At 41.0% G+C, this 26,395-nt stretch overlaps 1 protein-coding gene across 1 annotated transcript in view; it reads right to left on the reverse strand.

Moving 5' to 3' along the window:
• The window catches only part of KLF13 (KLF transcription factor 13), a 32,306-nt gene extending 27,311 nt beyond the window's left edge, over positions 1-4,995 (reverse strand). Inside the window, exon 1 of the mRNA XM_053462970.1 lies at positions 4,068-4,995. Coding sequence (XP_053318945.1) covers positions 4,068-4,587 — 520 coding nt within the window. The 5' untranslated portion in view covers positions 4,588-4,995. The remainder of the gene's footprint in view (positions 1-4,067) is intronic.
• Positions 4,996-26,395: the final 21,400 nt, after the last annotated feature.

A 26,395-nucleotide genomic window follows, 5' to 3' on the forward strand; every position in this document is an offset into this window, starting at 1 on the left:
TTCAAAAATGAACACATTTTTCATAATAGCGTAACTTTAAACGTTGATATAAGCACATAAAAACAGTCCTCATACTTCTTTAACTGGGGTGCGGCAAGACACGTACAGGGATAAGATATCTGAACTCTGGCTACAGTAGTATCTGATATAAATATTAGATTACTCGAAGGTAAACAGTGACCACCAAACGTTGGTTTTCTAGTATTTCCTTGAAGAACTCGACTCCAGCACCCAGCAATAGTATTATATGCATATGTATGTTATATATATATATATAGGGTTCTCCATCTAATACAGTGCACATAAGCTTAAGATTAAAGGCAAATGAGAAAATGTGATGATAATTGATAGATATGTGTAGTTAAAAGAAATCACAACTAATAACTGGTTTTATGTTAAAACAATGAATCAAAAAGCACCTAGGAACATCTAAAAAGGCAAGGTGGATTCCTCCATTATGAACATGTATTCTGGAGTTAAACTTGCACATTTGTGTGTAATTTAGATCAATTTCGCCTTTGCGCTTAAGTGATGTAAATGTTACCAACAAAAGAACATTTTGTGTTATTTTCTCATGCATTGGCCTTGGATTTGCTCATATTTGGCCTTATAACAACCGTCTAAATGACACTAATAGCAGTAACAGTATTCTGGAGCAACAGAAGTGCCATTACATACAGTTTCATTCAACTTAATAACTCCCTTGTGTGTTAAATCAAATCACTATTTTCACTCTACTTTAAATGCAGACATTTCTAGATGTGCCCTGTTCCAATCCCTAAAAGCCACTATGAACAGGTTAGTCTTAGCAAATAAATATTTATTTAAAAATGAATAAATTGGGGGGTTTAAAGGTTATGTTTTCCCCCCAAAAGAATGACAATTAAGCATTTGTTTAAAAATTAACAATGAGGCAAAATTTTACATGACTGAATATATTTCTAGGAAGGGTTGGGTATTCAATAGTACTAGGAATCAGGTTTCGAATGCAGCGATAATTATGAAGTTAAATGTGAGAGAGTAGGTGGAAGAGGTCCTTTTTTGTTATGCAGACACCATTCCTGCCTGAAATCACAATACATTGACACACATTTTTTCCTCAATACATATTATTTGCCTTGATCTTCTGCCTTGGCGCTGTGTTACAGGGACTAATACAAATAAATCTTTGTAGAAAAGTGAAGGTTGCATTTTTATGCTGCTTACCACACCATCCAAGAAACACACGCTTCAAATGTAGTCTTCATTTCTACTATATAAATTGACACATACAATGTTACAACAACCCTTGTCCTCTTAGGCCATAATGGCAAAATAGCCAGTATTAGAAAAATAAACTGTATTTGCCACAAAAAAAAGAAAAAAAAATACAGTATATACATACATGCATTTAAATGTCGGGAGATCCACCAAAACACCAACAGTTAGCCTGGTGTTAAGTTATAAATTCCACAATCTTGGATGTCCACAAGTTGTCTAGCCATTCACCTAAGAATGACCTTGAATTACCATAACTTGTCTAGCCGTTCACTTGAGACGTTTGCTGCCTCAATGGTATAAAATCACAAAATATTTGGCCAGGCAAATAGACTGAGATGTCCGGTTACAAATTCCACAATACTGAATGACCACAGGTTGTCTAGCCATTCGCTTGACACTTCTGTTGCCTCAGGGGTGTAAGATCACCAAATATTTGGTGGGACATTTGGTGGGATGTCCCATCAGTTCCCAACATGAAACTTATAAGATGTTGGTAGGGGATGTGGTGCTATAGTTTCTCTTTTTAGTAATCTAGGGTGTGCTTGTTTTTACCCATATCATGGCAAAGTTTGTAGATCTGATTACCTTTTGATTCCCCATCAGCAGCCCTGCATTCTCTAAGACATTGTATACAGACATATTTAAAAGCCTCTAGGGCTTATATCACTCACTCTCCTCTACTTTGTAAGGACATAAAGAAGTTCACCTACAATACCGCATTAAATGTTTCAGTGTCTGGCATTCCACCATATCATATTGCTGTCTTCTCTACAGCACATGTATATATGTATGTATGTATGTATATATGTATGTATGTATACAGCACATGTATTCAAGTAAATATGCATTTCATTTTTAGCAGCTCTGAATATTGAGCTGAAAACATGTATGTGGTCAAACTAGAAAAAAAGCAAAAAGTTGACAAAGACTAATTATTGTAAGGGCTGTATATTCCTTCAGCCTCTGACATCTGCATTACATAGTGCTTACTCAGCACCTTAGATCTTCTGAAGTCAGGTCATGCATGTGACAAGTATCAGTAATGTAAGTGAGCATGTTTGTGGGTATTGCTGATCCAGAATAGGCACACTAAATGGCTAATGATCCTTACGTGCCATCATATTCTAGATTTAGCAATTGGATCCCTTTGTTTGCAAACCCGCCCCCAACATGTTATTCTCAAAAGTTATAAAAATGCATAATAAAAACCTCCTGGTTGGTCCTTAGTCAATCACCGCATATGTGTTTATAAACATGTAAGCAACAATGTTTTGCTGACACGTATGGATAATGCTAAATGGCAAAGGCAAAATTAATAGCCAATAATAACGGCAAATTACCGCTTATTTTTGGGAACACTATTATGAAGGCACATGGATAGATGGTGCGACAGGGTTCCTTATCAATACACCTTGCAGACAATCCCCACAGCCCGCTGATCACAGTGAAGCACCGCTGCAGCTCTGCAATATGATGTTTGCACTGCGTTGTATGTACACCACATTGGTCATTGGTCAGAGGTAGTCCATGCGTGCCCACCTCTTACCCCTACACCTTTCTATACCAGGTGTGGTATGAGCAACCCTTCACTGGGCTGTGATGCCCCTCCTGATTGCTGCAAGTCTAACTCTCAGACACAGATCAATCTGGAATCCTTTAGCGATGTCTGTTGCTGGCCAGAAGAGTGGGCTGCCCTGCACAGGGCGAGGTCGGGCTGTAGGGGGAAGGGTAACATAGTGTATAGGAGGGATGGGCAGCCAAGGCCCCGGGGGGTGTGTCGCACAGGCGGGATATACCAATATGGGGGGTGTGTCACGGGAGGGGGCGTGCCCCGTATAACAAAGAGAGCCTAATGCGGCTACTTATATAATTCTATGTAATATATACACAATACCTTTCACATTGTAGCTGCAGGTACACGCCGACATGCAGTCCGTGTGTGTTAAATACAACGTCATGAGCTAAAACAAGGAGAAATCGGCGCTTCTACAGAGGTCATTTAAGGTGGGTTTTTAAAGACCAGGACCCTGTGACTGGCTAAGCTCCTCCCTTCCAGGTTACCCCAGTTCCCCTCTTAGAAGTCAACCATCTGGACAATTCATTTCGAAAGTCGTGAAAACGTGTAGCCAGCCAGCAGCTCCACAACTATTATTATTATGATGATGATAGGGCTTCAAATAAATAAATGTATTTATAAACACGGATTGTGTACGTGTAACAATGTTACAATGTAACAAGCTTTTCATTCCAACACAAACACAGCCCGAAAATGGGCTCTCGCAGATCCGCCCATTAGGTTTTACCCAGCACAGCATTCGTGTTGCACACTACCCTGGAAAAACTGACACACAACAAGTACTGTTTGCACACACACCCAAGTAATTGCACCCTTCGAGCCTGGAGTGCCCTTCAGTTTGCGTGTCAGTCTCACAAACACTCAAAGATCAGAGCCAAGTGCACTCGCAGTGCATCACCAGCCCACTGATAGGATCGCACCTATTATAAATAAAAGACAACAATGATAATATTAATAATAATAATCGAGGCAGGGTTGGGTGTGAGTGACATCAGGCTCATCACATTTTTCCCTCCCCATTGATACTGAGACTTTCAGCCAAGCATATCAGTTGACAGAGGTGGGTGTGGATGCGTTTACCAGTGATACCTACAAGCAATGAGGTTCCCTTTAACCCCATCAGTGCCAGAGTGGAGGGCATGGAATTAGAAGCCAGCCACTGTGGAGCTTACAGGGTTAAAGGCAGGGATGCCCTGGGGGCCAGCATGGCTAATGAATGCCCAGCACTGACCTGTGTGTGTCCTCAAATGAGCTTTCAGATGGGACGATTTGCCATAAACTTTTTCGCAGCCAGGGTAGGGGCACTTGTGCTTCTTGAGAGGTGATTCGGGGTCACACTTGCTTTTCCCACGTCTGGCTCTTTGCACAGGGCTTGGCTCCTGCTGGAGGGGAGGTGTGGCCGCCGTGTCTCCACGCTTGCCGGCTGCGGGCACACGATCGCCCCGATCCCCCGTGGGGACAAGGCTGCCGTCGCCCTGCCCTGGAGTCTCCGTGTCCACCGGGACATTGGGAACTTGCTGGTTGAGATCAGCCAAAATCCTGGCCACCACAAACAGAGATGTATTGTCTTTCACGGGCTCCTTCCGATCCTCCACCAGCACTGAAGTAGGTGCTGCTGTAACAGGCGCGTGGACAATAGCGCGACTGGACATCGATACAAGGCACTCTGCAGCGAAATGATCTACATAGGCGACAGTGGACATTTTTTCCCTGTATTTTTGTTCCGATTGCACCGAATTCCCTGTTTGCATCCAATGTTGCTGAGTTTATTGATTTCTATATCTTTTGCCTTCCCCTGTAACAGGCTGATTGTTAACTGACACCAGATTGCACTTGGTCCATGGAGATCACGCCCAACTTGCATAGGAAAATAAATCCATCTGAGTCCAGGGGAGAGAAGACGAATCCTGACATTGACAGCTGTTGATAGATCCTCTTAATCGCAAATGCTGTTAATTCAGATCTACATGGTGGGTCGCACGGTGGTGGCAGCGAGAGGTGCCTTTCCCCCCAGCTATTGCACTGTGTGAATGGGTTTCAGTCCCACGTGGGGGTGTGGTCTTGAGAAACATCTGTGGGTGACGTCACCAAGAAGCCACATCCTGGGATGATCAGCGTAAGAAGTCATCCCTGACTCTTAAGCAGCAGATCTGCAGAGCTTGGGGTGTTCTACAAAAAAAAGAAGCCACAGCCTTCAACCTTAAAGGCATAAAACCGATTGGTCTCCCAGCTTTCTGCACCAATCACACACTTGTTTATGCTGATCCCATTGGCCCTTCAGTTCTTGCTACTTGGGAACTGAAGACAAGGAGTAACACCACCCTTGAGTTGAACAATAATTTATTCATCATTGTACAGAGCTGACAAGCAGTATAAGCATTATGGGATAGGAAGACACACTGGCAGGATTTGCAAGCACAATTCATCCTGCCAAAAGGATTTTACACACTTCATTCTGCATGGCAAAAAAAAACCCAAAACCCATTGCATTGTGTTAGCAATGGCTCCCACTTCAAAGCAGACAGTTTATATTATAATTAGGACACGGCAAAGGCTCCATGAGTGGGTTTATCACTTATACTATAATATGATTACATGCTCTCCCCATCTGCAGCCAGTGCAGAGCAAAGGGATCATTGGGGATAAAGTATACATACCAGATGCTGCTTTCCAAGCATTTCTGTTTTTTGTTTGTTCTTCTTTACTATACGAGAAAGTAACGTGATAGGGAACAAAACATACTCAGTGAAAGTATGTAATGTGGTGTAAACAGGAAGAGAAAACTTTTAACAGGTGTTGCAAAAGACACAGAATAAGTGCCTTACATTGAAAAGCTTTCGATCTAACCGTAGGTCATGTCAATCAGCAGCATTTTTATGTTTAGAAGCAGGTGTATGTTGATGTATGTGTCAAATAATGCTATTTGCCCCTTGTCTTCTGGCTCAGGGGCACACGAAGGCCAAGTGGTCCAATCAACACCTTGCCCTGCCCCACTAACATATGTATTGGCATGCTTATTTACACACACGCTCTCACACATACTCACGCTAACACGCAGGCAACATATACACTCATGCTAACACACACACAAACACTTTCATGCCAACACACACCTTTGGGCAAGCATACCCGTGGTCTAAGGGGTTTATTCAGGTTTTTAGGAAATGGGCAGGCTTTCAAGGTGACATAATAAAAAACAAGTGGTTCAGTTAGATATATTTAGGGCATTAGTCACTAGCCACCAAATGTTAGCTTATCTAATATTTATAGTATAATATATAACAATCTAAAACGATATTTTTCATTAGGCAACCACAATCCAAGCAAGGATTTTAACCCCTTAAGGACAATGGAAGGTCCCTAAACCAATTGAAAACAATGCATTTTGTAAGGCTTTGTCATTAAGGGGTTAAAAATAGCCATAAAACAATAAACACAGCAGTTTCTAGTGGACTTGGATTTACATCTCAGGACTCCCAGTAGCCAAATACTGGTGCTACCAACCATCCAAACATCACAGACAAATATATATAATGTTAAACTATCATTGAACCTTCTCCTCAAGTGGCTCAGTTTAAGAAAGTGGCTGTGTTTGCAAATGATTTGCTTTGATCTTTATTGATCTTTATTCCATGTAATCTGTTTGTAATAGCAAAGTTATAGTTGATGGCTCCCTTATTGAATTGCTCTCCATTCATTATGCCTACTTGCTTGGACTTTCTGCTTGGGTTACCTAGCCCTGAATGGGTGGCATATCTAAAACCTGGAATCACTCAAAACAGTTCATCCTCAACCACTTGTGTGGATACAATGCATACATGATTTACTGAACATTGAACTGTTTTTGAAGGACCTATCAGCTCACTGAAAATAGTCTACTTCACTCTATACCTTTAAATACACCTTATATTTGTACATCTTTAAAGTGTAATCCTGCATTAAGGCCAGAACTATTTGTAATGATTTATACATCCAAGACTAGACCTAGCAGATAAAAAATCACATACTGTGAGATTCACTTTAGCAGAATCCATAAACCAATGCATTAGCTACCCATTGCGCCTCTATTTGTAAGTGGATTTGCAGCCGTTTCTGCCACCAAAAGCTGGTCCGATTGATACCTCATTGATGCCTGCTGGTAATAAAGGTTTTTTGAGAGACAACTTGGACAAATATTAAATAAGGTTATCCAAGTTTTTCCTGCAGAGGGTCACTTCATCAGAAACGTATATGTTCGGGGCCGCACTCATTTTTCACAGAGAGAAAAAACGGCCTTTAATAAGACATGCAGATTGAAATAAAGTAAATGACACAAAATCCTTTACAATGCCCACAGATTTCTGGGCCTAGAAAGTTTTGTCCTCTGACGTGACTACATAATCAAGAGGGCATTTTATATCTGGATACATAAGAATTAAATAGTTATATTTATTCTAGGGATGCACCAAAATGAAAATTCTGGATCTAAACCAAAACAGAAAATGACCCCCATCTTTAAAAATAAAATTAAAAAAAAACACACTATATAAATATAATTGTTAACAGCACACACAAATTCCAACATGTACTAGTTGCCTGGGCATGATAGGAGTGTGATATATAAATTAATATATATAAATTAATATTGTTATTGTATTTTTTGTCCAACTTTGGTGTGTTACTTACTTTTAATAAAAGTGTGGTGTTATCACACCTAAATTAGACAATAAAATACTATATTACTATAAAAATAATATATATAAATAATATATTAATATATATATAATTGCTATAATAATCACACTCCTATCATGCCTAGACAACCAGTAAATGCTGGGACTTGCGCATGATAGGACTGTGATTGCTGTTGGCAATCACACTCCTATCATGCCCTGGCATACCAAGGTTCCAGCATGTACTGGCTGATTTGGCATGATGGCATGATTAACAGTAATCACACTCCTATCATGCCCAAGTCCCAGAATTTACTGGTTGTCTAGGCATGATGGCACGATTAACAGTAATCACACTCCTATCATGCCCAGGCAACCAGTAAATGCAGGAACCTGGGCATGATAGGACTGTGATTGCTGTTAGCAATCACACTCCTATCATCCCAAGTCACCCAATACATGCTGAAACCTGGCTAGCTGCCCCCTTGTGTATTGACTATCCTATACTACTATACTGATTCATTCACGGATTCATTCTCTCAATCATGTATACAACCTAACCTTCTTACTTGCACTGCAGATCTCTCACTCACAGACTTATGCAGGGGCTGCTGCTTCCCACTGTGTATCTCGCGAGCAACTTCTCTTCTGTCGAACAGCAGAAGCAGGAATGGAGCTGAGTCGTGTGATGTGACATAAATTCACGTGACTCCGCTGGCTTCCGTTTTCTCGTGCGGTACAAAAGACACTGCTGTGCGAGCAACCCACAGGAAAGCAGCAGGGCCCTTGCGATTCCTGTTGCACTTGCCATGTTCGACGCCCCTGGCTTATTATATCCATGTGAAATTCATAAATATTGGTTTCTTTGTTTATTATGAACTATGAATGCATTTACTGTTACGACAGTGCTACAGTACACCACTTTTATTGTTTTTTATACATAGGTTTTTTTCCAGCAAAGTCCTGTGCCTATGCTTTCTTAATCAGACAAAATATTTTTGGTTTTATTCTCCATTTTCTGTGCAAGTTTTCACTCATCGATTCGGCTTTATACCAAGAATTACCACCAATTCTTGAGTGGAAGAGGTGGCCCTTTGTGATTTGGATTCGTCCTCTCAGCGTGGATTTCCTGGCAGATATTACGCACCAAAGAGAATAAGCTGCTGCACTTATTTTTGACCCACACCCACAATCTGATCAAGTTTAGCTCCTAGCATTTCAAATGGGCAGATATGTTGTTTTAGGTGGCTCAGTTAAAAATGTAGCCAGGCCTTTACTGAAAATTTTGATGAGGCTTTGTGAAACATTAAAAGGTACACACTAGCCGCATATTTTTAGAACATATTTTATGTACATAATTATTTTATAAGATATTTTCAGTTATTTATATACAAATTAGGGTTGTAGAAACCTGATCTGCTCATTTCCACCAAACGTCTTAAGCTCTTGGATGAGGTGCTTGAAGTTAGGAAGGTGGGACAGAAGGATTTACATCACTTCGACACTTGGCTGCCTCATATCATCTCATCTGGGAAAGCTGCATCAAGGGGGCACAACAGCAAACTCAGATAACGAGTAAATAAATAGGCTTAGTCCACTTTATTGTTCAAGTTAATAAAGAAATAATTTAATTCTGTCTCATTTATACTAAAAAAACCAAACAATTTAACACCAGGCAAAAATATTTTGAATGCCCCTGGTGCTCTTTAAAAAATGAAGGCCATGTAGATGGGGCCCGGCTGCGTTGAAAGAAAAAGGTGTAACATTTAAGTATGAGTGGGCAAAGCAAATTGGGATGGACAAGATAATGATTAAGCTGCTTCTTTTGCCGCATGGCACACCAAAATGGCATGCATGGGAAATATATTTTAATGCTCTTTAGATAACAGACCCAGGTGTTTTATACAGTTGGTATAATCACCTTTCTAATTGAAAGTCCTGGTCGTACATCTTAAATCCTTCCTCACAGTCAGAGACCATGAAGAGCACCTTGCACTGTCCAGAGACCAACGTCTCGGCTTACACTGACCATGGATGAGGGAAATACAAGTTCTGCCAAAAAGCAGATTTCAGGAATGTGTACTATCCAGAAAGTGAGCTTTGTGACAACATGTAAGGTTCATGTTGAGTTCTCCAATACTCTCACTATATGCTGTGGCACACAATTCTGAAAATGTGGTCTCCAGGGAAATTGCCAGCTGCCATCCTTGCCATAAAACCTATGCTAAAGGATTAGAAGCAGATTTGACCTTGCTGTGAAAGGGGCTTATCCAATAAGCTACATTGGGTAATCAACCAAACTTTAATAGGAGTTGTTAAAGACCTAGCTGTGTTTGTCTTCCGCAGAGACAGCAGTATCAACACACTTTCTGTCTCTCAGTATCTCAGCTTATACATTATTATTTATTGATTTACATATCACCATCATATTCCGCAGCTCTGTACATGCCTGAGAAATGTTTCATTTTAAGGGTTTTTACTTTAATTTCACAGGGAAGTGAATTTCAGGGTTACAGTCTACTTTAATATTGTACTCTCATCAGAGAATGCATTTTCCTAATTATATTTAACGGTTAAAGGGGCAGTATGCATGCAGTAAATCCTACATACATACTGGCACCAGAAACATACTCCCTGTGCATTTCTTTGGATATTATGTGCTACAGGACTCATGTACAGTCAAATATAAAATAAAATATATTTCTGAAAATAGTTTTGCAGAGGAACTGGTGAGGAATCTCTTGTGTTAGAGCAGAACCACAGAGCAGAAAGTGTGTAACAACACCCTGCTTGGACTGAGAGTGGGAATCCACTGTGTAGTTGGGGTCCCAATCTGTATTGAAGGATCATGGGCAGTGAAGGAAATCTGGGTGAAAAGTCTGACTTACATTAAGCGCAAATAATAACAGCAAAAATGACAGAAGGTTCTCATCTCATTATTGTTGAAGGAGATGTGAAACCCATATACTAATTAATAACAGTAATTAAAAACTGCAGTCAAGCTACACAGTGTTGTAAGCTCGCAAGAGCAGGACCCTATTCTCCCTTTGTACCAGCTTGTTATTGTGTGTGATTTGAAATTATTCCACTGATTGTAACAGCACTGTGGAATCTGCTATATAAGTAAATCTAATGTAATGTAGCGTTTAATCAAATAACCACATAAGCATTACGCGTTCAGCGTGAAGCGCCGGCACCCGAGACAAACGCCTCACGATCCCAACACTGCACTCTGGGCAACGCGGCGGCGGCGGAAGCGGCGACGGCGGCAGTGGCGACGGCGGCAGCAGCGGTGGCAGCAGCGAGCTGAGGCATCCTGGATTTCTGTCAGTCAGGGGGGCCCAAGAGTTGCCGAGCGGTCGTTTTCAGCAACCGCTTGGCACCCCTTGGGCCGACCCCTGACTGGTAGAACTCCAGGGCTCAGTCGCAGTCGCGACCCCTGCGACCCCGGTAGTTCCGCCACTGCAAGTGGCACTGCTTTGATACTGTAAAGTTTAATGTAAGAATTGGAATCCTGATGCAGAGATAGTACAGTGACAGCTGAGATGAGAAAAGTACCAGACCAGACCAAAGTAAGCAGGAAGGACCTCAGTGAAAATGGGTTGCCAGGAGCAAAACAGAATAAGCAAACAATATATAGTGTCAATATCCATAAGCCAGGTCTAATTCTGTACAGCAGAATTGCTAGGAAGAAAGCAGAATTAGAAAACAATATGCATGTTAAACAGGAACAAACAAGGTGTGGAGCAAAAAAAAAAAGCAATCTAGAATTATACTCAAGGCTATACCAACAAAGGGCAAGGTTTACCTGGAGTTCTGGAGTTTACACAAAAAAACACGACTGGAAACAAGGTCACTAAGGGATCAAAAGGTGGAGATCTGAAAAACCGTAATAATTAACATTACATGAGCAAAGGCAACCTCACTTGCATGCGCCCGTGAAGCCACATGGTTACAAGGCTGCATGCAGCAAATAAGGCCCAATAGTAGACCTCCTCGACAGAGGAAGATAGGCATGTTGGAGTGCTGTTAGCACCTCTATATCATTAGGTAACGCTCTCACTGCATCAACCAATGCCAGAGGAGGCCCCTGCAAGCGACCAATAGAGTCGCTTCCACGGCCCTTTAACTCCTGAAGGGGAACTTGGCCTGTCTCCCCACTCCAAGACAGCAAACCTACTCCTGGGAGCGGAAATCCGTAGTTTCACCGTCAGGAGTTTAAGGGCCATAAGAATGACTCTATTGGTCGTTGGCCCTTTAACTCCTGACAAGGAACTTGGCCGTTCCAAGAGTTAAAGGTCTGTACGAGCGACTCTATTGGTCGCTGACAGGGAGCTCCTCTGCCATTGGTTGATGGTAGATGAGCCCCCTGCCAACGACCAATGCATTTAAAGGTTGGGAGTGTGTTTATAAATCAAACTATGCAAATAAAAATATTTTTTTTTCGAAATGTCTCCGTTACATAAGTAGCTATACATAACAGAAAAACACATACAAATTCTCGATAAAGCTTTACTCCACATCTAGACATTACAATAAAAGTGTTGCTCTTTGGTCATTTAAAATTTTAGGAGGTACCGGTACATGATTGCATAGGGAAAGAATGTATGTTTTGTTTCTTATTATTATTATTTTGTTGCTCTGGAATGTCTTCTTTCTGGTATCTTTTTAAAGCACAACCCTCATGTTCAATGTAGATAAAATATGTTTATATTAAGCAAACATATGGAAAATAAGTAGTTATATTTGTAAAGTGAGTTATATTGTTGCTGACTTTCCTTCTGTGTTTCAGACGTAGAGTCTGTAATAAACAAGCCGCGTCTTTATTCTGCTGATCTTTTGGGAGATAGCATCTATTTTCTGTTAGCAGATCCCTTTATCCATCACAGCGTGCAGACTGCTGATAGCCTTAACAAAGCAGGAAAAGATTTCTTGGTGTGAGGTTATTGCTGAGCTTTTAGTAAAGTACCCCGTGGTTAGGGGATGCTGCCCTCTTCACATGTGTACCACACCGCAATAAAAAGACATCGCGCCAGCAAAGTTCCTCAATAAGGGAATAGAGGACACCACAAAAGGCTGAGTGTTAAGCAGAGGGGAGCTATATACTTTGTGAATCCTTAGATCAATACAATTTGTTGAACTGGCAAGAAGTATAGAATTTTGCAGATTCTAGTCTTGATGTTTAGCCATGTAATTTTATATGCTGAACCACAGCAAAATTTTGCAAGTGATATTGCAATTTTGCTTGTAAAAGAGTGTATATTACAGTACATAGTGCAGTTCTGAGTGTGACTTGGATTTAAAACTGTAAGTTCTACAGGGCAGGGGCGGACTTTACTAGTATATTCATCCATATTGTACCCTGATCATAATGTCCACGTGTACTACAATTTTAGGGGCAGCCTAAAAGGTGCCAAAAGGTGAAACATAATTGTCTTAGCACTAATCTTTGGTGATAAAATGCAACGAAAGATATTTAGGATTGTCATTCTTGTGATATCTGGCTTCAAGTAGCCAAAACAGGCATGACAAATCGGATAGCAGAAGAAGTTGCTCTGGGACTATAGTGTTTTTGGAAGATAAGCATTTTTTCTATCCCCAGAAATGATAGAATGCACATTAAAATATTAAAAGCATTAATATACATTTTGAATTGACTGGACATTAAAAAGGCTTTTTTTTCAACCATTAATTGGTTCAAAGATACGCTTCAATCAATAAAGAGAGAAGGATTTTAGTTGTCCAGCAGGATATGTGTGAATAGGTGCAAAACACATATCAAATACATACAATATGACCAAAAGTAGGTTATTTTAGCCACACCCCATCTCCAAAAGGAGATTGGCTTTTTTGGAGAGAGTTCGGAATACGGCTGCCAAAATGGTAAATGGTTTGTAGGATAAAAATCAGGCAAGACTAAAAGGACTCAATATGTTTAGCTTGGAGGAAAAAAAGAGAAAGGGGAGATCTGATAGATAGAAAACATTAAAATACTTAACAAGATGTAGCAAGAGGGATGTTTCTTTCAAATAAAAATGTTAGAAAAGACGTCATAGTCTGAAACTAGAGGGTTAGAGGTTTAGATCTAATGTAAGGAAGTTTTATAGACTAATACAGTAAGGGATTTTAAACATGCATGGGATAGGCATAACACTATCCTAAATCTAAGGCAAGATCAAGAACCGATTACGACCTGAGTCCTAGATGAGTCGAATGGTCCTTATCTGCCATCAAATTCTATGTTTCACTCTTAGAGTGGGGCTGCCAAGTGCTGAAGTGCGTAGCTCTTCAAAATCACATGTCCTCTGTAGCATCACTCACTACAGAGTTCATCTGATAGCAACATTAGCGCAAACTCTGTGCATCATGAGCTTCATGATAAAGAGTTTTCATGGCCGGGCAATGCCAAGTGTTGGCTGGAGTGGTGTAAAGGACACCAACACTAGATTCTGGAGCAGTGGAAAAATATTCTCTGGAGGAGGACAGAAAATGGTGTGGGGCTGTTTTTCAGGGTTTGGGCTATGCCCCTTAGTTCCAGGGAAGGGTAGTGTTATTGGAAGAGCATACTGTTGGAGAATTTCCGAGTACTTCTATACCTTGGGGTTCCAAATTACGTAGATATCTTTATCGAGCGCCTCGAGAGAAATCAGACACACAGACAGGAGTGTAGGTATAGTAAGATCTTTGTTTATCTTTATATGCTAATCACAAAGACTGGAAATAACACCCCATTCCAATCCAATCATTTTACATAACGTAGCAGTATGCCCTTATAAGCAGCATATCTACAAAATAACAGAAAAAAGGGTGGGAAATGGATACTTGTTGTTGGATCCAAAAAACCTTGTACCTAGTTCCAGCCAAAACCGGTGTTATCGGATAATAGTGTGGACGTGCACTTAGAGTTCATCCTGTATTCTTCCACAAGGGTAGTGTTATTGCAAGACACTTTGGACAATTATATGCATTTGTGGCACTAGTTTGGGGAAGACCCTTTCCTGTTAAAGAATGACTGTGCCCCTGTGCACAAATCAAGGTCCATAACGCCATAGTTTGAAAAGTCTGCTGTGGAGGAACTTAAGTGGCCTGCATTAAGCCCTGACCTTAACCCTTTTTCTATTCGGAAACAAAATTAAAAATGCGAAAGCAGCACTTTACAAAAGTTATTTCAATAGTTGCCCTAACAGGAGCACTTTCAGGAGCACTAGTAGAAGCATTAGCAGGGCCGTCCTTATATAATCCTGAGATAAACCTTTAAAAAAACAATATATAAAGATATTTTTGGGAGTCGCTATACAGGTAATATTACATAATGGCGTACTTATATAATCAATATCAGGTGCTAATCATAAAAAGAGAAATACATTTCACACATATGCTTGGATGTTATCCTTTGAATGAAATGTATAGTGTTGCAACAGTTTTGAAAAAAATGCATAAGCAAATGGTGTGTGAAAAGGATATTCATATGGCAATATGATGAAACATAGATTTGTCTCAGTGTTAAACAATGTATTCCTCAACTGATTACAATATTATACTTTTTTCAATAAATTATGAAATATAACCAGTTGATGATGGTAGACTCTTGATCATATTGCGTATATATACGCAAAATTGGACAATAGAAGAACGGATCTGATGAGTCTCGATTCCAGCTGCAACATTCAGATGGCAGGGTCAAAATTAGGCGAACAACATGAAAGCCTGGATCCATCCTGCCTTGTATCAACAGTTCAGGCTGAGGGTAGTGGTGCAATGGTGTGGCGGACTTGGCACACTTTGGCCTCTTAGTAATTATTGAGTATTGTTGCTGACGATGTCCATCCATTTATGACCACAGTGTACCCATCTTCTGATGGATACTTCCAGCAGGATAATGCACCGTGTCACAAAGCTCACATCACCTCAAACCGGCTTCTTGAACATGACAATGAGTTCACTGTACTCCAACGGCCTCCACAGTCACCAGATCTCAATCCAATAAAGCACCTTTGGGATGTGGTGGAACGGGAGATTCGCATCATGGATGTGCAGCCGGCAAATCTGCAGCAACTGCGTGATGCCATCATGTCCATATGGACCAAAATCTCTGAGGAATATTTCCAGTACCTTGTAGAAAGTATGCCACAAAGAATGAAGGCAGTTCTGAAAGCAAAAAGGGTTCCAACCCAGTACTAGCAAGGTGTACCTAATAAAGTGGCCACTGTGTACTGTAGCTTCTCCCTTTTGGGGAAGTACACCAAGAGGCCAGAATAATGCAGGCAAACCTATGGAGAAGCATTTCAATATGCTCTGGGCTCCTCCCTGTTGCAGAAGTGTTTCAGGATGCCAGGCTAATAAAGTGGATAGCGAATAGAAGCAGACCAGGAAAGAACAAAGATTACAAAAGAACAAGAAGATGTCAAACAAGAGGTGGAGCTGCTGAAAAGGAGACAGGGCACAGATGCAGTTGGTGGGGAAGGTAGGGAGACATTCAGAGAGTGCATGAGTGAGAGTATGAGAGTATGTGCAGAGAGCTGGGACAAGAGGACCACCGTTGAAGGCAGAAGAAAGAAGAAACAGAGAACAAGAAGCCGAGCATACATTTACAGAGAGTGTGACAGAGCATGTAAAACAGTGTGTGAGAGAACGTGTAAGAAAGCATGTGAAAGAGAGCGAGTGCGTGAGAGCATGTGTGAGAGAGTGAGAGTCAAAAAACAACGAAATGCTGGCGTGGTCTGACGAATCACGTGTGCGGCTTACCTGGAGAACACATGGCACCAGGATGCACTATGGGAAGAATGCAAGCCGGCAGAGGCAATGTGATGCTTTGGGCAGTCCAAACTGGGCAATTTGACTGGGTCCTGCCAGTCATGTGGATGTTACTTTGACACTTACCTACCTAAGCATTGTTTCAGATCATGTAGATTCATGGACATGGTATTCCCTGATGGCATTGGCCTCTTTCAGCAGGATAATGTACTCTGCCACAAAGGAAAAATGGTTCAGGAATGGTTTGAGGAACACAGCAATGGGTTCAAGGTGTTGACTTGGCCTCCAAATTCCCCAATCGAGCATCTGTGGGATGTCCTGGACAAACAAGTCTGATCCATGGAGGCCCCACCTGCTAATGTCTTGGTGCCAGATAACACAGCACCCCTTCAGAGGTCTAGTGGAGTCCATGCCTTGATGGGTCTGGACTGTTTTGGTGGCAAAAGCGGGACCTACACAATATTAGGCAGGTGGTAATAATATATATATATATATATATATATATATATATATATATATATATATATATATACTGTATATGGAAAACTAAAAAGCATTTATTATATTTGTTCCTTGGAGCAAAAATATAGTTAAAATATAAATCTCAGGTTCAGTAAAAAAAAAAAAAACATTAAAATGTTACTGAAGATACAGGTCTTTTGGCATACTTTGAACACATCAACTGCTACACTGTACATGGACAAGTCTTGTGTAATGTAAAAGCCTCTGTGGCTGTGGCGTGCGCTGTGTCTCCGGCCTTTTGAGGAAGTACTCCAAAAGGCTAGGATATTGCAGACAGATTTGCAGAGAAAGAGAAGTGTTTGTACACCACACTTTCCCTCCAAAATAAGACTGAGACATTGTATTGTTTCCCACAAGGTTGTAGCGTAAGCCCTTGGGGTCTTTGCCTAGTAGTCTTGGCAAAGATAACAGAGCAATGACAAATACATGCAAAAATGTGCAGATTATAAGAAACATTGTATTATGTAAAAAAGGTTGCGATGTAACAGAAAATAATATCGGATTAAAAAATACTTAATCAATTTCAGTAATCCTTGTCTTCATGTTATTTTTTCCTTATGGTGAACGTTAACGTCAGGTCGGCAGGGCTTAGGGCAATGGAGGATTTGTGGTGCCCATTTTACCCCTTTTTTAGATGTAAATGTAAAAGGGACCTCACAACAATTATATGCATAAAAGTGCATTATGTGCCCTTTAACATTCACACTTTGGACAGTGCTATGCTTCCAACTTTGCGGCAGCAGTTCAATGAAGGCCATTTTCTATTTCAAATTGACTGTGCCCCAGTGTGCAAAGCAAGATCCATAAAGACATGGTTAGATGAGTTTGGTATGGATGAACTCGACTGGCCCACGCAAAGCCATGACCTCAACCCCTCAACACCTTTGGGATAAACTGGTACACAGATTGCAAGCCAGGCCTTCTAGTCCAACATCCATGTCTGACCTCACAAATGGTCTACTGGATGAATGGGCAAAAATTCCCACAGTAATTCTCCAAAATCTTGCGAAAAGCTTTCCCAGAAGAGTATAGCAAAAGCTATAGTTAGAATGCAAAGTCCCTGTTGGTGTAATGGTCAGGTGTTCCAATACTTTTGTCCACATAGTGTATTTTGCAATTGTTTATTGTATACCTTCTGTACTATGTTAGTAATGTTTGCCAACTACACATAAAAAAACCAAGTGTAACTTTCTAAATTAATAACACTAATGAGGTTTAGGTGTCTGCAGAATGTGTGGCTTATTCCATTACTAAATTACGTGGTTATCCACATTTTCCTAATGCCCCACTCCAGCAAAAACAAAAAACAAGAAGTTCCTATTTACTTGGAAATTATAGCTAGGCTATGTCCTCTAAAATTTCCAATTAGCAATGAAAAGAATATAATATTACTATTTATGTGGTAGGAAAGGTTAAAGCAGTCTATCAAGTAAGCTTCAAAGCAAAATCTGACTTCAGTCAGTGGGTGAGCCTGCTGTGATAAATTACATATTTTTAACACTTTTGTAAATTAAATGTGAGACTATCATTGCGTTGCAGACAGTGACATATATTGCCCTAAGGTGGCAGGTCTGGTGGGGCCGTCGGCACGCTAGTAGTCTCTGTGATATCTGAGGCTGAGAGCCAAGATATTATGGTGGCTGTAAGAGTAAGGCATGGGGGCAGCTTGAGTGCTGATCTGGGTTAGGTGCCTAACCAAAGTACTTCGCTGACTAGATACAGTTGATTCTTTAATTTAAAAAAAAAGTTGAAATACTGAAGTTCATTCAGTGACATGTCTAAAACGTAATTGGTTTAAGCGAAAGTGAAGAAGGCATGGTTTGTGATTCAATGACCTGTCTAAAATCAAATTCCCAGGGGTAGACAAGAACCATTAAAAAATGATGCAATAAAAATATTGGCACTGGGGTCCATAAAATATTTGTACATGTAAAACTGATATGTTTTAATCAAATTTTCCAGACAATTAAAAGACAAATCTTGAAATTTGTAGACAGGACTAAATACATTATGGGGAAAGTTTCTGTGATTTTCACAGTAAAATGGAAAAAAGGGCTTGCAATATAGCTTGATGTTGTTTGCCTTGATGCCTCCTTGTTATTTGGAGATCCTTGCAGTTATTCATTGATTATTAATATTTATGAAATGAAATCATATATATATTTTATATATATATGTATACATGTTTAAATGAATACATATGTATGCAAAACTTTTCAACAATATGATAATGTACGGGATTTTAAATATCTATATGTAATGGCTGTAGTCCAGTTTCAGTTCATTAGAGATTCAGTTCATTTTAAGGGGACCTGGGCTCATTTTTTATGACTACTTTAGCATAATTGAACCTAATTGTTACATAACTTTGACCTTAGTTGGCTGCCTAAATGTTTGCTTTGGTCTACTTAGGCAAGTGGTAAGTTTAAACCAAAGATAACATTTGTTATGAGGAAGTTCTGTGTTAGGTTTGCGCAACTTGTGGTGAAGTAGTTGGCACTTGTTACTTAACTTTGTGTTCCCCCCGACCCTATTATGGTAGTAGTATGGTACGGGTATGTGTTGTCTGTTCATGCGATTGTATCTTCTTCTCATTTTTAAAAGCACAGTATATTTACATACACAGTGTATATAAATTCCCTGTGCCAGGCTATAAATGATAGTTATTATGACTACAATGAGATTATTTAATTTAGACTCAACTTAAAGAGCAGGATGTCACATTTCACAATGGCTCCTAAAATCTCTACTAGGCCTAGCACCTGTGCACTGCTGCATATGTTTCCCTAACTGTGCAAAAGGACTAGTAATTTGGGTTACCAGAGGTACATATCCCATGCAACTTCACAATAGACAAAAGGGATAGGACCTTGCACCTCAGTCTGCACTATAATGTACTAAGCGGCAGGTAGATCTAGGAAGGTGGCACGTACCAACATATTGATATAAATCATGGTATTGACAACGAATGGAATCAACAACTGAATAAATGTTATACTGTACATATAAATATGTATAGCTTAATCAAGGTGCAGCTAGCTTGGCCTAGCTTATCAAGAGTGGAGGAATGCGAACCAAAGCTAAGCTGGCTCAAATTTAGCTACCCTTTTAGTACTTTGACTTTCATTGGTATCTGTATGGACATGTGCAAGCTTGCCACTAATCCGCTCATCCACCTTGAAGTGTTCTAATGTGCCTGCAAAGCTTCTTCTTCTTTTAGTTCCACACTATGCCACTAAGGGAGCGAGGAAGGGGGGTTGCAACTTCAGATCCTGATGGGTCAGGGTTCACTGGTAACTTTTTCTACAGCCCCTGCCCCCAACACATGCTCACTCTAACACACTATCACATGCCAACACAGATTTACACAGACCCTAAGAACATGAGCATAAGATAGCTGTTCTGCTGCTCCCCTGCTCCCACTGTGGGTCTAGTAAATATACATTGTAATCTGTAATACACCAATATGCAGATGTGTAGGATTCTAAAATGTATCAATCTGTATATATTCTATATACCGTATTGGCTCGGATATAGGCCGCCCCCGTATATAGGCCGCACCCTAAAAGTTTGGTGCTTTTTTAAAGAAAAAGTTTTTTTCTTTAAAAAAGCACCAAAAAAACATGCTGCCACTCTGCCCCCCCCGAGATATGCCACTGTCCTCCCTCCCCGAGATATGCTACCACTGTCCTCCCTCCCTGAGATACGCTACCACTGCCCTCCCTCCCCGAGATACGCTACCACTGCCCTCCCTCCCCGAGATATGCTACCACTGCCCTCCCTCCCCGAGATACGCTACCACTGCCCTCCCCGAGATACGCTACAACTGCCCTCCCTCCCCGAGATACGCTACCACTGTCCTCCTCTGCCTCCCCCCCCGGACTTACCGGAGCAGACTCCCGGGTGTCTTGCGAGGCCGGCGGGGGACATCTACGCAATACAACTTCCGGTGCTGGCCCTGGATGTGCCGGCACCGGAAGTTGTATACGCGTATTGCGTAGATGTCCCGCGCCGGCCCCGCAAGACACCCGGGAGTCTGCTCCGGTAAATCCGGGGGGCGGGGGCAGAGGTAAAACGCATCGTGCAGACAACCTCCCGTGCCGGCACCCCCCCCCCGTGGGAAGTGCTGGCAGGGGAGGCTGTCTGAGCGTATCGGGGAGTAGGATGCAGGTCCCCTGCACCGCTGCGGGGGATCTGTATCCTAACCCCGCTGCCTGCCGTCGGGCGCCGGGCGCTAGACCCCGAATATAGGCCGCACCCCCCACTTTAAAGACTTAAAGTGGGGGAAAAAAAGTTCGGCCTATATTCGAGCCAATACGGTATATTCTATATATGTTTATACAAATCTCTAGATTGTAAGCTTGCGAGCAGGGCTTTCTCCACCGAATGTATCGGTTTGGCTTAGTCTGTCAATTCTTGTCTTGTCATACCCCTTGAATTTATGTATTGTATTAAGCGCTGCATAAACTGTTGGCGCTATATAAATAAAAGATAATAATAATTTTAGAAATGAACAATCTTTGAAAGCTATATATAAGGGTGCGTGAGGGTAAAATAAGTTTTACCGTAATTACTTTGCACTGGTACACAGTGACTGATTTATGTTACAGGACCAAACACCTTGCGTAAACAACTGTTGAAGTAATGTGTAAAGCTGGTCAGATCAAGAATATGATTAGCAGTGGTTAGCATTCAACAATTCCACAGATGAGATCATATGTATGGGAAATCCTGGGAAAAAGCTAAAAATGTCCAACCTCATTCAAAACCTGCCAACTGCTAAGGAGTGGCTTTTTATTAGGAGAAAAAAAAGAATCAGCTATATCTCACAGACAAAGGAGAAAAAATTACCAGTGACGCGATCAGGTGGGTTTGGCATTTTACAGATATTTACTTATGCTCATAATTTTAAAACATTGTGAAGAACAGTTTTGTTTTTTTTGGGGGGGGGGTGGGAGAGAATATTCTTAAAAGACACCAATTATTAAAGCGTACAGACTTTGGAATTCCTTGCTTCCATTCACCCTTTTGTTATGAGCAAGGGTAATGAGAATGCCACCATCTTTTGTTCTTGTGGTTTTTGTTTTAATAGTTTGGAACAACCTTTTTATATATGCAGTTATTGCTGTGCAAAAGCATTCTATTGTTTTAGAAGCCCGACGTGTACAGGCTTATATCTGTGTAGATTGCATGTGTGCTATGGCTTTTGTATTCATTGCAAAGATGAGCAAAGAACTGTTGCTTTACATTGACCATAAAATATACATAAAAGCAAAGTGACCACAAGCAATGGTAGCTAAACCATCACTATAAATTACTTTGCTTGATTAATCCACCTCTGAAGTTAATGTCAAATTTGTACCTTTCTATTACCTTCTCCAGGACTCTATTTAAGTTAAATTGGATTCAAGTTAATGTATCATTTTAGCTGAAATCACATTAATGAAATGTTGGAAGATCCCTTCAAGAACTGCACACTGGAAATGGGTATACGATACATAAATTGTATATTTGCACACAACTGCGTGTGTTTTTTTGGCCAAGCGGAGCATGTGAAAAAAAGAGATAGGGATTTATTAAATTTGCAAATGTTGCTTGCTGAATTATGGATTTTTTTGAGCTTAAATTAAGTATCTCCCATAATAGTCAAGGTTACTCTTAGTACATGTGCAACATATTGTTTTTTTTGCTGCCCGGTACATGCTGCCCTAAAATAGAAAATATTTCTGTTATATGTAAATATCATTATACAAAAAATCAGATATTAATTAAAAGTCATTGTAATTGTTTAAAGTAATCAAAACTTCAAAACGCATCACCTAATAGGCATTCTTATGAACTTCAGAGGGCAGCCCCTAGAACTTCCCCTCTTCTGCCCCTCATAGGACACAGGAATGGGGAATGACCCGGAAACGGAGCGGGGATAACCTCAAATTAAACTTTTGGCCTATCTAGTCTGCCCATTTTTCTCCTTGTAAAAACTCAAACTTTAACCTTGGTCTCATCTTTAACCTCCACCATTTCTGCTGGGAGGATATGCCCAGTGGCGTACCTAGGCTAGTGAGATGTGGACGGTCTGTCCTGGCTGCTAGGGTGCCTGCTGTCCGGGGTGTGCCGTTATCACAGTGGCTTGCTAATGCAGGTGTAGTGGGTGCACCCAGGCATCCTGGTAAGAGAACCACCCATCAGGGCCATGTAATGTGCTACGTGATCATCGCTTTGGTAGCAGCAACTTGCACAAGCAGTGCGAGCTGCAGTGAAGACAAAGCTCTACAAACAAGATAAGAGGGAAGGAGAGCAAGCAAACTGCTCTATGGATGAGAGAGAGGGAGTGGAGAAAAGTGTATAGTGTAAGTCTATAGTGTTTAGGGGAGGGAAAGAAAAAGGAGTGCAAAAGCAAGAGGAAAAAAGAAGCAGGAGAGAGCTGCCACCTTCTGGCCCTGGGGGGGCAGGTTAAGCAAGTAGCCCCATCAGCCCTGGTCACTAACATACACATTGGCACACACCTTTACATTAACACTCTAACACTAAAACCTACTTACACACTAACACACAAACACACAGTAACACACTCATGCTAAAATACACACTTACACATACAGACTCATGCAGGGCCGTCTTTAACGCGGTGCAAAAGGGGCAGCTACCCCGGGCCCAGTCATGCCTGAGGGGCCCATAGCAGCTGCCCCTTGAGCCCAGGGCAACCACGATCACAGGGGTCACAACTCTAGGAGGCCCGGGCGACCCCTGTGATCACTTCTGTACGGGCCCACTGCTTACCTCTTCATTTCTTGTACTTCCAAGTGGATGCAGATATGCCACAGGCAGGCTGGGATGTTGTTTTTGGCAAAGATGGCACAGAGAGGCTGTTTGGGGGCAAAGATGAGAAGTCCTATGCATCGAATCTCTGTTGTAGGGAGGCCCTGTGGATGCAATCTGGGTCCTGGGACAAGTCCTATGTGTGCAATCTGGGTTCCAGGCCTGGCCTTTGGGGTGCGCGACCTGTGATCTATGTCTGCAATTTAGGGTTTCCATGCATTATTTGATTGATCTACACCTTCAATGTTGAGTTTGCTTGTGATTTTTAACTTGATCTATACCTACAAGGCTGCGTTTGTGTGTTATTTAGTTGCTCCGTACCTGCAATGCTATGTTTCATGTATTATTTATTAATACCTGCAAATACAGCTTTTGGATGTCTTATTCAGTTGATCTATATGTACAGTGTTGTGTTTCCATGTGTTGTTTATTTGATCTATACCTGAACTACATAAGGGAGTAAAAGACGTGTGGTACAGTGAAGGAGGGGACAAAGGGAGTCTGAGGGTGATGATGGTGGAGGGGGCACCATGGAAGTGGCCTGTACAGGGTGCCAGAACACTTTAAGCCGACCCTGATCACTACTTCCACATCCATGTCAGATTGCTATGCAATCGAAATAGTATTGTGCTACTGCACTGCGCGTGTAGCATGAGGACATCTCACACAGAGTCACCTGAGATTCAGAAGGAGGGAAGACTGCATTGACAGCCTCCTGACAGCGAAGTCCTTCAAAATTACAACTTACACATAACCTTGAATCCACAAACAAACCAATAAATTTCAAATGAAAATTTGGAGCTTTCTCCTTTTGTTTCATTTGGGCCTCCCTACTTATTTTGAGATGTCTGTATCAATGAATGAATTAAAAGAACATGTTATGAAGAACATGTTATGAATCAGAATGCATGTCTATGAATTTTTTTAATGATATTATCCCTTTTAATTCCACTGTGTATTACACAGTCATCTGGCACTGAACTAGTTAAGCCACAAGCATTATAAAAAGCTTTGAGTCACTTTCCATTCTTGGAGTCAGAGATTGAATAATTTCTTAGAAGAATTACATACATTTCAAATGAGATGAATGTTTGGTGTTTAGCAAGATTGAAATAGAATTTGTGCAGGGTGTATCCATTTTAAAGCATTTAAAGAACATTGTTATATGTCTGTGATAGGAAATGAATGTTTATATTATCCCATTCAGAAAAACCCTGACATCAAGCATAAGCGTACCCCACATTCCATAAACATGCTTTGCATTTGTTGAGTAAATGACATAATGCCAGGTTGTATATTTTGTTGCTAGAACCCTAAAACAAAAGTTATAACAAAAATTATCAGTGGCTGTTGTTTTTTGTTTTACAAGAAGCCAAATAAAGGTCTATGTAAAAATCATTTATAATTATCAGTGGTGTAACTAGAAACCACAGGGACCCGGTGCGTAAATTGCCACAGGACCCCCCAACTTCACCAAACATCATGTCCCACAGTGCCACCTTTGCCCCAAACTGCCTGTCTGTGACATAATTGCCCTTCCCTCCAACATACACTCTGGTACCCATTCTAACATACACACTCCCTCTCACACCACTCATGCTCACACCACTTACACTGACACACAACACATACACATCCATGCTCACACAGACTTATATAGAGACATCCATGCTCACATACACTTATACATCGACATCGATGTTCAAATACTTAAACATAGACATCCATGTTCTCATACACTTATATATAGACATTTATGCTCACATATACTTATACAGGCACATTCATGCTCACAGACACTTATACATGCACATCCATGCTCACAGACACTTATATATTGACATACATGGTCACATACACTCATATAGAAACATTCATGCTTACATACATGCAAACATATATACCCCAACCTCCCGCCCATCCCCACACCTGTCCTGTAGATTTCAGTCCACTGCTCGCACACTGTGCAAGCAGCCTCGGTTTCACCATGGGGTCACATGACGTTACTGTCCCAGTTAATGTTGTTCATTTAAGCGGCACGTGGAGACATGAACAAGTGGCTCCAGGGGGACTGTAGTTACGCCACTGAAAATAACTTATAATGTAAGTGTGTTGATATCATATGGAGCATATATCAATTACCGGTAATAATAATACCGTATTTGCTCGATTATAAGACGACCCTGATTATAAGACGACCCCCCAAAATCTGAATATTAACTTAGGAAAAAAAGAAAAAGTCTGAATATAAGACGACCCTAAAGGAAAAAAGTTTTACCAGTAAATGTTAATTTATGTAAACTATTTTTTTAATAAAAGCTATGATTGAGAAAAATATTTTTTTTATTTTTATTTCCTTGTATTTTCCAACCTGTCCCCCAGTAACGCACATCTGCCCCCAGGCTTGCCACACCAATATGGCCATGATATGCCTTTTAACCCTCTATATGCCACTGTGCCCCATGGTATGCCTTTTGACCCCCTATGTGCCACTCTGCCTCCAGAAATGCCTTATACCCCTATATCCCATTCTGGCATTTAGGGGGTTAAAATGCATATTATGGGGCAGAGTGGCATATAGGGAGGTATAAGGCATTCCAGGAGGCAGAGTGGCATTAAGGGAGTTAAAAGGCATTTTTACCCCCCTTAGAAATGCCTTATACCCCTATATGCCACTCTGGCATTTAGGGGGTTAAAAGGCATATTATGGGGCAGAGTGAAAAAGGGAGGTGAAATGCGTTATACCTCCCTATATGCCACTCTGCCCCATAATATGCTTTTTAACCCCCTAAGTGCCAGAGTGGCAAATAGG

This window comes from Spea bombifrons, chromosome 4, assembly GCF_027358695.1.
Source record: "Spea bombifrons isolate aSpeBom1 chromosome 4, aSpeBom1.2.pri, whole genome shotgun sequence".
NCBI lineage: Eukaryota > Metazoa > Chordata > Amphibia > Anura > Pelobatidae > Spea > Spea bombifrons.